Below are 14,105 nucleotides of genomic sequence, written 5' to 3'. Positions count from 1 at the left end.
AATTGTCAAACTGTATCATGTGAGCGCCGCTACAGTTGGAAAAATATTAAATGAAGTCAATCCATATATTAAAAAAAAAAACAGGTGGATGTCCAGGCAAAATATCAGAGTCAACAAGTCGGCTCATCTTAAAGTCTATCAGTTCAGGCGCAACAAACACAGCAGTAGAGGTGGCTCGTATGCTTTGCAGTAGTGAGATCACAGACATTCATGCAAGGTTCAATGTATCATACACAAGTCTGGAAAGATGGCCTAAAAAAGGTGAAGAATCATTGTCTTCAATAAAGCCATAAGAAGTGTTGGTTCAAGTTTGCAAAAAAGTATAAAAAGTGGACAGTAGAAGATCAGAAATGAGTGATTTAGTGTGATGAGAAAAAGTCAACAGACTAGATTCAGATGGATGCAAATGAGTCTGGAAGAAGCAAGGAAAGAAAATGGGCTAACAGATCGAGAAACTAAAGGAACTGTCAAGTTTGAAGGAGGAAGACTGATGATGTTGGGGTTGTTAGACAGCCAAATGCGGTGGATACTTCACCAAGATTTATGGTGGTCTCAGTTCTGAGCTATAAAAGAGAGTATTCTATAAGACAAGTTACTTTGTACACTTGAGTACTATGGGTAGGAAAAGGACGACCTGAAGCATACGTCAAGAATGGCGAAGAAATGGTTCATTGACAGTGAAGTAGAGGTATTGGATTGGCCCCCAAACCTCAAGAAGAAAAGAGCTGAAGAAAAAGCTGTATATGTACATACACAAGTGAGTTGCCTAGTATGTACCATACCCGAATAATATTGCACTCCCCACTTTTCAGTTTTTGATTTTCCACAAAAATGTAAAATAACGAATACATTTCACTCAACTTCACAATTGTGTTTCTCTTGTTGATTTTCACCAAAATTTACATTTGGTATCCTTATGTTTGAAGCATTATATGTGGGAAAAGGTTGAAAAGTTCCAGGGGGCCGAAATATATGGATGAGAAAGCCAAGATGATTGTCTACAACATAATGGTAGTCTCACGTTCAAAGCAGTAGTGGATGGGAAGATATGAAGATTGAAAGTCAAAAGTTCAAAATATTGTTAGCCTTTTGCTCATTAGTGTACAATTAATCCTGTCTACATATAGCTTGACATACTTGCCTAGTATCACTCTGCTTTAGGGTAGTACATTTGGCCAGGCCTAAGATATATTGAAGTTGATGCCAATGCCTTTACTCTCATGGAAATAAAATAAGCATAACATGTGGTATACAGATCTGTCCTTCCTTAACTTTCTATTTTGCTTGACATTTCTGTAGATCTGAGATATTATTAGTCTGGCTTTGAAAAATGAAAATATCTTCTAATACTCTGGAGATATGTATCCTATGAGTGCCATGTGTAACTTTTAAATTTGTATGTGGTCACTTGATTGAGAGGTGGCCAACTAATTGTTGAGATGTTCCACTAAGGGGAAGAGGTAGGAGGCATATTAAATTTGTTATTTGGGAAACTTGAGTGCTTAATAAAATTTGAGAAAAGGTAAGGATAGATACAGTGGGGAAATAAGTATCTGATCCCTTGCTGATTTTGTAAGTTTTTCCACTGACAAAGACATGAACAGTCTATAATATTAAGGGTAGGTTAATTTTAAAATTGAGAGATATAATATAAAAATAATATCTAGAAAATCACATTGAATAAACTATATAAATGTATTTGCATTTTGCAGTGAGAAATATGTATTTGATCCCCTACCAACTAATAAGAGTTCTGTATCCTACAGATACCTGCAATAAAGACAGCTGTCTTACATAGTCACTTTTATTAAAGACTCATGTCCACAGACTCAATTAATCAGTCAGACTCTAACCTCTAAAACCTGGGCAAGAACAAAGAGCTTTCTAAGCACAAATCTAGAATGGGCTAAAAAAACACAAGTAAGGCGCTGGGTGAGAAGAAGACAACTGTTGGTGCAATTGTATGAAAATGGAAGAAATACAAAATGACTGTCAATCGACAGCAATCTGGGGCACCATGCAAAATCTCGCCTCATTGAGTATTCTTAATCATGATGAAGCTGAGAGGTCTACCTAAAAGTACACGGGGGGAACTTGTTAATGATCTTAAGGCAGCTGGGACCACAGTCACCAAGAAAACCATTGCTACCACATTACGCCGTAAAAGTTTAAAATCCTGCAGTGCCTGCAAGGTCTCTCTGCTCAAGAAGACACATGTACAGGACTTTCTGAAGTTTGCCAATGAACACCTCGATGATTCTGTGAGTGATTGGGATAAGGCGCTGTGGTCAGATGAAAAAAAAATTGAGTTCTTTGGCATTAACTCAAGTCACTGTGTTTGGAGGAAGAGAAATGCTGCCTATGACCCAAAGAACGCCTGAACCATTGTCAAGCATAGAGGTGGAAACATTATGTATTGGGAGTGTTTCTTTGCTAAGGGCACAGGACTACTTCACCGCATCAATGGGAGAATGGATGAAGCCATGTGCCACAAAATCCTGAATTACAACCTCCTTCTCTCAGCCAGGACATTAAAAATGGGTCGTGGCTGGATCTTCCAGCAAGACAATGGCCTAACACATACAGCCAAGGCAACAAAGTTGTGGCTCAAAAAAAGCACATTAAGGTCATGGAGTGGCCTAGCCTGTCTCCAGACCTTAAAGCCATAGAAAACTTATGGAGGGAGTTGAAGTTCCGAGTTGCCAAGCAACAGCCTCAAAATCCTAATGACTTAGAGATGATCTCCAAAGAGGAGTGGACCAAAGCTCCTCCGGACATGTGCGCAAACCTCATCAACTACAAAAAACGTGTGACTGCTGTGCTTGCCAACAAGGGTTTTGCCACCAAGTATAAAGTCTTGTTTGCCAGAGGGCTCAAATACTTATTTCTCACAGAAAAATGCAAATACATTTTATATAATTTATACAATGTGATTTTCTGGATTTCATTTTTGATATTCTATTGCTCAATGTTAAAGTTAACCTACCCTTAAAATTACAGACTGTTCATGTCTTTATCAGTGGGCAAAGTTACAAAATCAGCAAGGCATCCAATACTTATTTAACATAACTATACTTTTCAACATAGTTGAAGCCAAGGTGCTAGCTAAATGTATGAGACAACCATATTTTGAATGCAAATATTTGTATTATGATTGTCTGGGGACACATTGGGGTAGAATTATTAAGCTAAATGTTTCAGAATTTAAGTTATGTGAAGGGCCATGACGTCATGTGAATAGAGAATTAGTTTGAGATCCCACAATGCACCAAAGTTATACTGCAAATTTAAGACACAAAGTAAGTTACAGTGACTTACAAAAGTATTAAAGGGAAGCTGTCAGCAGGATTCTGCACAGTAACCTACACACACTGTCAGGTCGGCACCGTTACACTGATTAAAATAATACCTTGATTGATAAAATCCATCTTGTGGTTGTTTCTTGATCTTTGTTTTCAGTTTTTTTTTATGATATGCTTGTGCTCTAAGGCTGGGTTGGTGTATGTGGTGCTCGGATTATAAAGTAGACTGCTGACAGGTCTCAGTGATGAGCCCCCTAGTTTGCATAGTGAACACCAGCACATACTGAATCCTGCGCTGCAGAATCCCTTGTGCTTATTTAATCAAGTGAGGAATTTAAAAAAACTGAATTTAAAAATGGTGCCCGAAGTGCCTGCGCAGTAGCAGCTATCGGTGTGTATAGAGATCCGATAGCTGCTATTGCGCAGGTGCCAGAGGTGCCATCTTGCTAGAGAAAAAATGTCATCCTCCAAGATGGTGCCATCCGCGCCTGAGCAGTAGCAGCTCTCAACTAAATAAGGAAAAAGGATTAAGTGCACAGTAAACATGCAATTATGCTGCAGCGTAGGTGCCACGGCTGCATGTACTGGTATTCATTATGCAAACTAGGGAGCAGATTAGTGAAGGATCATTGACCTGTCAGCAGTCTCAATTAAGAATACCTAATTAGAGCACCGATTCAACACCAAATTTTCTTTTACTCCCTATATCCGATCACTCACTTGCTCTTGTCACCTGCATCTTAAAAACAGCTTCAAAATCTGACCTTTTCTCACCTTTGAAACTGCTAAGACTCTTACTGTCGCTCTTATTCATTCTCGTCTGGACTACTGCAACTCTTTTCTGATCGGCCTCCCTCTTACCAAACTTTCTACTCTCCAATCCATCTTGAATGCGGCAGCCAGGGTCATATTTCTGTCCAGCCGCTTAACTGATGCCTCCATCTTGTGCCAGTCATTACACTGGCTACCCATTTGCTACAGGGTCCAGTATAAACTCATCTCTCTCACCCACAAAGCTCTCCACAGTTCTGCACCGCCTTATATCTACTCTCTCATCTCCGACTATCGCCCTACACGTGCCCTCCGTTCTACAAATGACCTAAGACTAACATCCCCCGTAGTCCGAACCTCGCACCTCCGTCTACAAGACTTCTCTTGGGCTGCGCCAGCTCTCTGGAATGCACTTCCCAAGACGATCAGACTGATACCTAGCCCTGACCTATTCAAGCGCGCTTTAAAAACCCCTCTCTTCAAACAAGCCTACCACATCATCTACTCAGTAAACTAACTTTGCCCTGTTCCCTGCTTCCAAATATTATTCTGAATCTGCACCCTATTATTCATCTGTCTCCACACCCTCCATGTACATGATAACTGCACTTGATACTTGACTATTGCACTTATACACGTGGGCTGATGACCGGATCATGCCGCTTTATATGAAAATCCCTATTTATTATAATTGCTAGACCTGAAATAACAAGCACTTTTCACCTATTGTGTCCCCCCTATTTCCTTGTAGATTGTAAGCTTGCGAGCAGGGACCTCACCCCTAATGTCACTGAAAAAATTGTCTTAACTTGTACTGAATTTATTGTCTGTACATGTCCCTGCTTATTTGTAAAGTGCTGCGGAATATATTGGCGCTATATAAATAAAAAAAGTATTATTATTAATTAGAACACCACATGCTAACCCCCTCCAGAACCACCCTAGAGAATGAGCATATTATTAACACAAAACTGAAAATAAAGATTTAGAAACAACCACAAGATGGATTTCATCAACCGAGGTATCACTTTAATCAGTAGAACGGCACCGACCTGACACTGTAGGATAGTATGCACAATCCTGCTGACAGGTTCCCTTTAATTCCTGAGGCATTTTTCATTCTTTCTACCTCACAACCAGGAATTTCAGTGTTTTTTGACGATTTGCATTTGTTTTTCTTTTATTGTGAAGCAAACAAATAAAAACTATATAGCTAAAAATTTCTGTGTGAATAACTATTCACCCCACTAAAGTCAGTACTTTATAGAGCCCTCTTTTTGCTGCAAGTCACTTTGTATAAGTCTCTATGAGCTTTCCACCTCTAGCCAATTGGTTATTTGCCCATTTCTCAAGGCTAAACTGCCCCAGCTCCTTTAAGTTAGATGATTTCCTTTGGTGAACAGCAATCTTCAAGTCTGACCACAGATTCTCAATTGGATTAATGTCTGGGCTTTGACTAGGCCCCTCCAAAACATTTACTTATTTCCCATTAAACCACTTGAGCATTGATTTTGCAGTATGCTCTGGGACATTGTCATGTTGGAAAGGGAACCTCTGTCCCAGTCACAAATGATTGGCAGACTTAAGCAATATCTGACAGACTCAAGAATATCCATGTAAGATGCACAATCCATCTTTCCCTCAACATGGACCATTTCCCTGCCCCTGATGCCAAAAATGATCCTCACAGCAAGATGCTGCCACCACCATGTATCACTGTGGGGATTGTGTTCTTGGAGTGATGAGCTATGTAGGTTTGGCACCAGATATAGCGTTTACCTTGGTGGCCAAAAATTTCAATTTTGGTCTCATCTGACAAAAGCACCTTCCTCCATACATTTGGGTAGTCTCTCACATGTATTTTGTCAAATGAGATTTACAATTTTTGTGTTTCAGTAAAGAATTTTTTTCTGCCCACTCTCTCATAAAGATGACCTAAATGGAGTGTACAGCTTAAGATAGTCGTATGAACAGGTCTCCAGTCTACGCTTGGGAACTCTGGGCTCCTTCAGGGTTACTTCTTTGCTGAATTTCTGATTAATGCCTTCCTTGCTCTTGGCAGATTTGTTGGTTGTGGTACCATGCTCTTTCCATTGGATGATGATGAATTTGATGATGCTCTGGGGGATAATCAGAGAATGGAATTTTTTTTATAACCTAACCCTAATTTATATTCTTCAACAACTTTGTCCGTGACTTATTTGGAGATCTCCTTGGTCTTCATGGTGTTGTATGGTTAGTAGTGCCTGTTTCTTAATGGTGTTGCAGCCTCTGTGTCCTTTCTGACAAGGTGTGTATTACTGACAGATAATATGAAACTTAGTTTGCACACAGGTGGACTTCCTTTCACTAGGCATGTGACTTATTATGGTAATTGCTTGCACCACAAATGTTTAGGGGCTTCAAAGAAAAAAAGGGTGAATACTTATGCACAGGTCAATTTTTAGTTATTTGAGCCCATAAATTTAATTTATGCTTATATTGTTCTCACTTCACATAACCAACTTAGACTGCAATGCTGATGCATCACAAACAAATCGAATTACAAAAATATTTATACACAGATTGTAAAGTAACAAAATAGGTAAAAGCCATGGCCCGAGGGAGGGGATACTTCCGCAAGCCATTGTAACTAATGAATGGTGTGAAGCACCAGCATCAATTTTTTTTCAAGTAAAAACAGAAATGTCTTAGAATCCATTAATGATCAATGTGCTTTAATATGGCATCACAAAACCAGAAACAAGAGCAACATTTCAACTCCTATGTCTGGTCTTTGTCAAACTGCTGAAGCCACCTCCTTTTACTTGGACTTTGTTTAGGAGAAAGGAACATTCCATATTTGCCTTTCATGCATTTACTTGGTATTGAAGCTTGATGTTGTCTCAACCCCACTATTGTTCACACCAAATTTATCATCCAGAATCAAATACTATGATACTATGATTTGAAGCAGTTTAAGATTGTCTAGTCAAGGTTTACACTTTCTAAAACAATAGACAGTTTTAATACTGTAATTCTTTTTTTTTAAATATATATATATTGGTAGAATTTCCAAGTGTAAATCTAAACATAAAGACCAGGGTTAAAAATCTGGATTTGCTAGTATTTCTATTATACATTTAGTGCATACAGTATAAATGGCTCCCCTTAACATTCTAGATTGTTGAATTAAGGCCTTTCAGAGATAGAAGATATACATATTATAATGTATGGGCATGTTCATGTGTATATTTTTTTCTTAGACTAAAAAAACGGTATCTCCATTTTTCCTCCTGTCAAACTCATTAATTCAAGTGAATGGGTCAGTGAAAAGCACAGATGAAGCTGACTGCATCCTAGTTGTATCCTAGTGTTGTCCATTTTTTATTAACTGTTTGCTGGTAGAATCTTAGCAATCCTATGTTAGTTTTTCTGCATTAATAGAGAAAAACTAGAGAAAGTCATGCCGTAAACTGTGCAGCATTTCCTTACATTCATGCCAAAAGGACCTTCATACACGTCTCAAGAAAAAATGATAGCAGATTATATTTCATGTATTAAAAATAGTAGTAATGACATGCACATGATATTCACTTCAAGTACTTTACAAATACATTTTAACTAGGAAAGAAGCATGGATCTACAGTATAGCAACAATCTACTTTGTTATATCAGGGAATATTATATTGCAAATTCACAATGTCTTACCAGGCGTGTATGGAGGATAGTTCCACCTGTTATTAGCACATCCAGTTCTTGATCCTTTCACAAAGTTGGAGACCTCATTCATATCCTGTTTTACATAATGCCTGCATTATTCTCAAACATGTATGGGCTCATTAAAAATGTATACTGTCTTAACTACAGTCATTGCAAAATGCCAACAGGCTTCCACATTACAAAAAACTATGGGACAAATATGTCAGAGTGTTATTCTAGAAAATTGGAGAAAAGAACTTTGTAAAGTTGAAACATTTTTGTGTTACGTAAAGTTGTACAAACATTTTTCAACTTTTGCCAATTTCATGCCTGTACTGCCAAATTGGGTGGGATGAGGACAATGTCTGCATTTCGAATATATGACCAGAGGTGGCAAACCAAGTGCCAGGAATGTTCTTCTAGTCTCGTACAGAAATAAAATTCCTGACAAGGCACATAGAGGTGCATGCCACTTCTAAGATGTGCCTAATTCATCATGTGGCAAGTGACTTTCAATGAATCCAATATGCCCCTCTTTCAAGACTGGCATGAACAAAGCAAGTCTTAATTAATTGGGTCCTATGTTTTGCTCCCAATTGCAGTGGTGATTCTGAGAAAACAGCGATGTTGGGCAGTTGCCTTCTTACTTCTCCCCACATTGTTAGATGATCCTGCTGAAAGCATGTCCAGCCAAAAAAAATCTTATAAAATGTATAAATTTTTGTGCCAACAAAATCCACCCGATCTATAAGGCTATGTCCCCACAATCAGGAATAGCAATGTTTTGAATGTAGCGTATTTATGCTGTGTTCTAATTGCCGCACTTGCTTGTCAGTACACGCAGATTCACCACATGTAATGACATTCAATTGGTCAAAATCCGCAGAGGAGACGCCACGCAAATTGACACGCCGCAGCGCGTAAATCCTCACTGAGGGTTAGTTTCCGCAGCAATAAATAGAAGCACAGTGGGCACAGGATTTCTAAAAATTACATTCACTGTGCTTCTAATGTAGAAGGTAGCATTTTGGACACAGCGCAAATGATGATAAGCCACACTTTGGATTCTGGAAACTCAGGAAATTTGAACAGCTCCTCATAGACTGACCTGGACAGTGGACCAGGGATCCATAAAGCGATACACTCATCTACAGTATCTAATTCTTAATTTTTACTCAAAATTATGTCAATTTTAATATCAAAATATTTTACTTACAACCCATATTCCATCATAATTGACCTGCTTGTAAAATTCCAGGCATTCATTGATCCACCACCGAGTGCACTCATCATTGGTATAATCAGGAAACACTGTTACTCCAGGCCAGACCTGAAATGCAAAAACAAGAAACACCAATTGTATGAGAGGGCACCACAATAAATAAATAAATAGGGATACACCCTAGGTCTACATGTACACATGAAAACTATCAAGAGAAGAAAAAGCTGTAGACCACAGACAGGGAATCACCAAAAAATAAATACTAAATACATTTTTATTGAATACAAAAAGCAGATACACAATATAAAAACAATTAAAAGTCACAAAAACATGACAGATGAAATGCAAAAACAGTTACTTTTAATGCTTTATTACTTGTTTGTACAGTAAAAAAATGTAGCGCTATGTTAGCCAGAAAATGTAATATATTTATGTGTGCTTTAATACTTGAAGTCATTTTCATGAGATTACCTGTAATCTCTTTTGAAATTCTTAAAAGATGTTGACGCCTTTGGGAATATTTTTTGCTTCACTTAAACAAAATGTATTTTGTATGAAAAATAATTGTTGCATTTGAGCGTCCTTAAAAATTGTTTCCCCATTTGCAGAATAAGTTAACTGAGCTTTGAATCAGTCAGCTGACTTAGTGAGGCTGGATGTATGAGGCCAAGACTTTGCCTACCATATTAGCCAGTTTTCCCTGTATTTTGGTTCACAATTCTCAGGCCATTATCCATATATAAATATGTGAATTTTTGGCCACACAGCTGCTGTAAAGTCAGACCATGCCTTTAGTTACGGTTACAATCTCACCTACCAGAACAAGCTCACCGATAAATTCTCAAAAAATCCTATATGCAGCCAGCAGTAGACAGTGTAAGTCTAGGTGCAGCCAGCTTAAGACTCTTTCATCAGGCTGACATAAATAACACTCTGATCAGAATTTGATCAGTGTGTGAAGAAAAGTGTGATCCTTTTCTCTCAGGTGAGAAGATGGAGAAAAAAGTGTCTCCATTTCAGCAGTCCATGGAAATCAGACATCACACAGATGTCATATGAGTGCAGTCTGATGTTTTCCAAGCACTCATTGACTTGCATGGCTCAGCGTGACCTGAATATCTTGTCAAACTCGGGCATGCAGAGACTTTTTTCCTCAGACAGACCCTGTATGAGGAAAAAATGAGTCATGTGCATGGCCCCATAGAATAACATTGGTCCTTGTGAGATACATTGTTTTTTTGGACTGCAATCGGAGCGATAATTCGGTCATCAAGATTTTTAAAGAAGACCTAATGCAATAATGATTTTTGGCTCAAAACACATGAATTTAAATTAAATACAATATATATATATATATATATATATATATATATATATATATATATATATATATATATATATATATATATATATATATATATATAAAGAAAACAAAAAGCAGCACCAAAAGGAAACAAAGGGTGCAAAAAATCCATCCAGGTATATACCAAACCTCATACTATAGTCCAAAAAATGAGGGCAGCACTCCAATAGTAAAAAAGGGAAGTGATTTAATGGCCCATGTGCGACGTTTCAGTCCAGGATATGGACCTTTCTCAAGCTTAAGGCTATGTTCACACCTTGCGTCGGGTCCCTGCGGGTTCTCCCGCAGCGGATTTGATAAATCTGCAGGGCAAAACAACTGCGGTTCTCCCTGCAGATTTATCGCGGTTTGTTCCGCGTTTTCCGCTGCGGGTTTCCGCCTATACTATTGATGCTGCATATGCAGCAATATGCAGCATCAATAGTAATGTTAAAAATAATAAAAATTGGTTATACTCACCCTCTGATGTCCGGATCTCCTGGGCGCTGCACCCGGCGGTCCGGTTCCTAAGATGCTGTGGGAGAAGGACCCTTCGTGACGTCACGGTCATGTGACCGCGACGTCACCGCAGGTCCTGGTCGCACAGCAACTCTGACCGGACAGCCGCGTGCAGCGCCCAGGAGCTCCGGACATCAGAGGGTGAGTATAACCAGATTTTTTATTTTTTAACCCCAAATATGGTTCCCAGGGCCTGGAGGAGAGTCTCCTCTCCTCCACCCCGGGTACCACCCGCACATTATCCGCTTACTTCCCGCAATGTGGGCACAGCCCCATGCGGGAAGTAAGCGGTTCAATGTATTCCTATGGGTGCAGAATCGCAGCGATTCTGCACAAAGAAGTGACATGCTGCGGGTTGTAAACCGCTGCGTTCCCGCGCGGTTTTTCCCGCAGCATGTGCACAGCGGTTTGCGGTTTCCATAGGGTTTACATGTTACTGTAAACGCTATGGAAACTGCTGCGGACCCGCAGCATCAAAATCGCGGCGGTTCCGCGGTAAAAACCGGTAAGTATGAATATAGCCTAAGGCTTGAGAAAGGTCAACATCCTGGACAGAAACTTCGCACATGGGCCAATAAATCACTTTCTTTTTTTTCTATTGGAGTGCTGCCCTCATTTTTTGGACTATATATATATATATATATATATATATACTGTATATTGATTAGAGTTACAGAAGTCAGTCAGTGCGAAAGGCCAAGGTGGGACCATGATGTAGACCAGTCTTGTCATTCAAATAGATTCTACTGCATGCAAATTAATGATTTAATGTTGATAGGTGTGGGGCTGCGCAAAAATATGCATAGATCCATTTATTATTAGACTTTCAGACACTTTTTTTAAATGACATAATTGTATGTGTTGCAACTGTCTTTTGTTGTAGAGTATTCCGAAGTTTGAAACTGTGACTGAAAAAAACTTTTCCTTTATTGACTTTCCAAATTAGATTTTGTCCATATGGTTGCAATTTTCATTGCACTTTTGGCTACATCATGTAGCCAGTTTTATGTATTGAACATGCATATATTTTATACATGTTAACCCCTTCATGACCTTGGGATTTTTCGTTTTTCCGTGTTCGTTTTTCACTCCCCTCCTTCCCAGAGCGATAACTTTTTTATTTTTCCGTCAATTTGGCCATGTGAGGGCTTATTTTTTGCGGGACGAGTTGTACTTTTGAACGACATCATTGGTTTTAGCATGTCGTGTACTAGAAAACGGGAAAAAAATTCCAAGTGCGGTGAAATTGCAAAAAAAGTGCAATCCCACACTTGTTTTTTGTTTGGCTTTTTTGCTAGGTTCACTAAATGCTAAAACTGATCTGCCATTATGATTCTCCAGGTCAGTACGAGTTCATAGACACCTAACATGACTAGGTTATTTTTTATCTAAGTGGTGAAAAAAAATTCCAAACTTTGCTAAAAAAAAATTAAAAAGAAATTGCGCCATTTTCCGATACCCGTAGCGTCTCCATTTTTCGTGATCTGGGGTCGGTTGAGGGCTTATTTTTTGCATGCCGAGATGACGTTTTTAATGATAGCATTTCGGTGCAGATACGTTCTTTTGATCGCCCGTTATTGCATTTTAATGCAATGTCGCTGCGACCAAAAAAACGTAATTCTGGCGTTTTGAATTTTTTTCCCGCTACGCTGTTTAGCGATCAGGCTAATGTTTTTTTTAGTTGATAGATCGGGCGATTCTGAGCGCGGCGATACCAAATATGCGTAGATTTTATATTTTTTTTATTGATTTATTTTGATTGGGGCGAAAGGGGGGTGATTTAAACTTTTATATTTTTTTTTATTTTTTTAACATTTTTTTCAACTTTTTTTTTTTACTTTTGCCATGCTTCAATAGCCTCCATAGGAGGCTAGAAGCAGGCACAACGCGATCGGCTCTGCTACATAGCAGCGATCTGCTGATCGCTGCTATGTAGCAGAAATGGAGGTGTGCTGTGAGCGCCGACCACAGGGTGGCGCTCACAGCCACCGGTCATCAGTAACCATAGAGGTCTCTGGGACCTCTATGGTTACAATGGAGATGCATCGCCGACCCCCGATCATGCGAAGGGGTCGGCGATGACGTCATTTCCGGCCGCCCGGCCGGATGCGGTAGTTAAATGCCGCTGTCTGCGTTTGACAGCGGCATTTAACTAGTTAATAGGTGCGGGCAGATCGTGATTCTGCCCGCGCCTATTACGGGCACATGTCAGCTGTTCAAAACAGCTGACATGTCCTGGCTTTGGTGCGGGCTCACCGCGGAGCCCTGCATCAAAGCAGGGGATCTGACCTCGGACGTACTATCCCGTCCGAGGTCAGATAGGGGTTAATAAAATCATCTCTAAGTTCAGTTTTCGAAGATGATCAATTGCAATTTCAGTTCCTCACACAATAGGACTCCAAATAATAAAGACAATTTTGCTTCCTTGTATTAAAATATTAAATGCTTCTACGTTCAGGAACTAAGTGAAAGTAATGTAATTTGAAAGAACATAAGATATGTGAGAAGCCCTCTTACGATGTATTCTATTTTTCGGAACATAAGACACTTTTTTCCTCCAAATTTGGGAGGAAATGTGGGGTGCGTCTTATGGTATGGATGTATATGTGGGGAGGGGGCAGCGGTGAGTGAGATCGCACTGGGATCCCAATCGTAATGTCTCCGCTGCAGGAATTTGGTGCTGGGGAAACCACGTGGCCGATACATAAAGTGCCGAGCAGTGAGTGGGAAGCAGCAAATGAATAGTCCTTTACTTAAACAGGGACACACATGGTTTCCTCAGCACCGGATTCCTGCAGCAGCTGGGGATATCTGTGTGTCCGGTGGAGGAGGAGGCAGGAGCAGGATGCAAGAAGAGAGGTCACCACATACCTGACAGCACCGGCCCGGGCTGTGCTGGATGTGGAGTGCTGAGGCATAAGAACCTGTGTGAGGTCATGAAGAAGGTGGGCTGGAGCATCACATGACAGCACAGAGCCGTCCCTCTTCATGTCATCACAGACCCTTCAGACATGGCACTAGAATCTGCAAGCTTCCTCTTATAACCTGTGGAGAGGCCATAAGAGGGAGGGCTCTGTGCGGTCATGGGATGCTCCAGCTCTTTACCTCACCTCAGTGTGGCTGGCTGGCTGCAGGACCCGCACAGCTTGAACAACTAATAATTAATTAAAAGGTTAGTCATTGCAACACACAAAAAAGCACTCTTGTGGTGAACTATAACTCCCAGCATGCCATAGCATCTGCAGGACATGCTGGGAGTTATAGTTCT

At 39.9% G+C, this 14,105-nt stretch overlaps 1 protein-coding gene across 2 annotated transcripts in view; it reads right to left on the bottom strand.

Annotated features, from left to right (window-relative positions):
- Positions 1 to 14,105, bottom strand: part of SI (sucrase-isomaltase) — a 427,600-nt gene that overhangs the window by 320,135 nt on the left and 93,360 nt on the right. For both annotated transcript variants that reach the window (XM_069727394.1, XM_069727395.1), the window contains 2 exons: positions 8,971 to 9,084; positions 7,764 to 7,848 (listed from right to left, as the gene is read on the bottom strand). In XM_069727394.1, coding sequence (XP_069583495.1) covers positions 7,764 to 7,848; positions 8,971 to 9,084 — 199 coding nt within the window. The remainder of the gene's footprint in view (positions 1 to 7,763; positions 7,849 to 8,970; positions 9,085 to 14,105) is intronic.

This window comes from Ranitomeya imitator, chromosome 5 (assembly GCF_032444005.1).
Source record: "Ranitomeya imitator isolate aRanImi1 chromosome 5, aRanImi1.pri, whole genome shotgun sequence".
NCBI lineage: Eukaryota > Metazoa > Chordata > Amphibia > Anura > Dendrobatidae > Ranitomeya > Ranitomeya imitator.
Note: the sequence above shows the minus strand (reverse complement) of the source record. Positions and strands in the feature narration are given on the sequence as shown.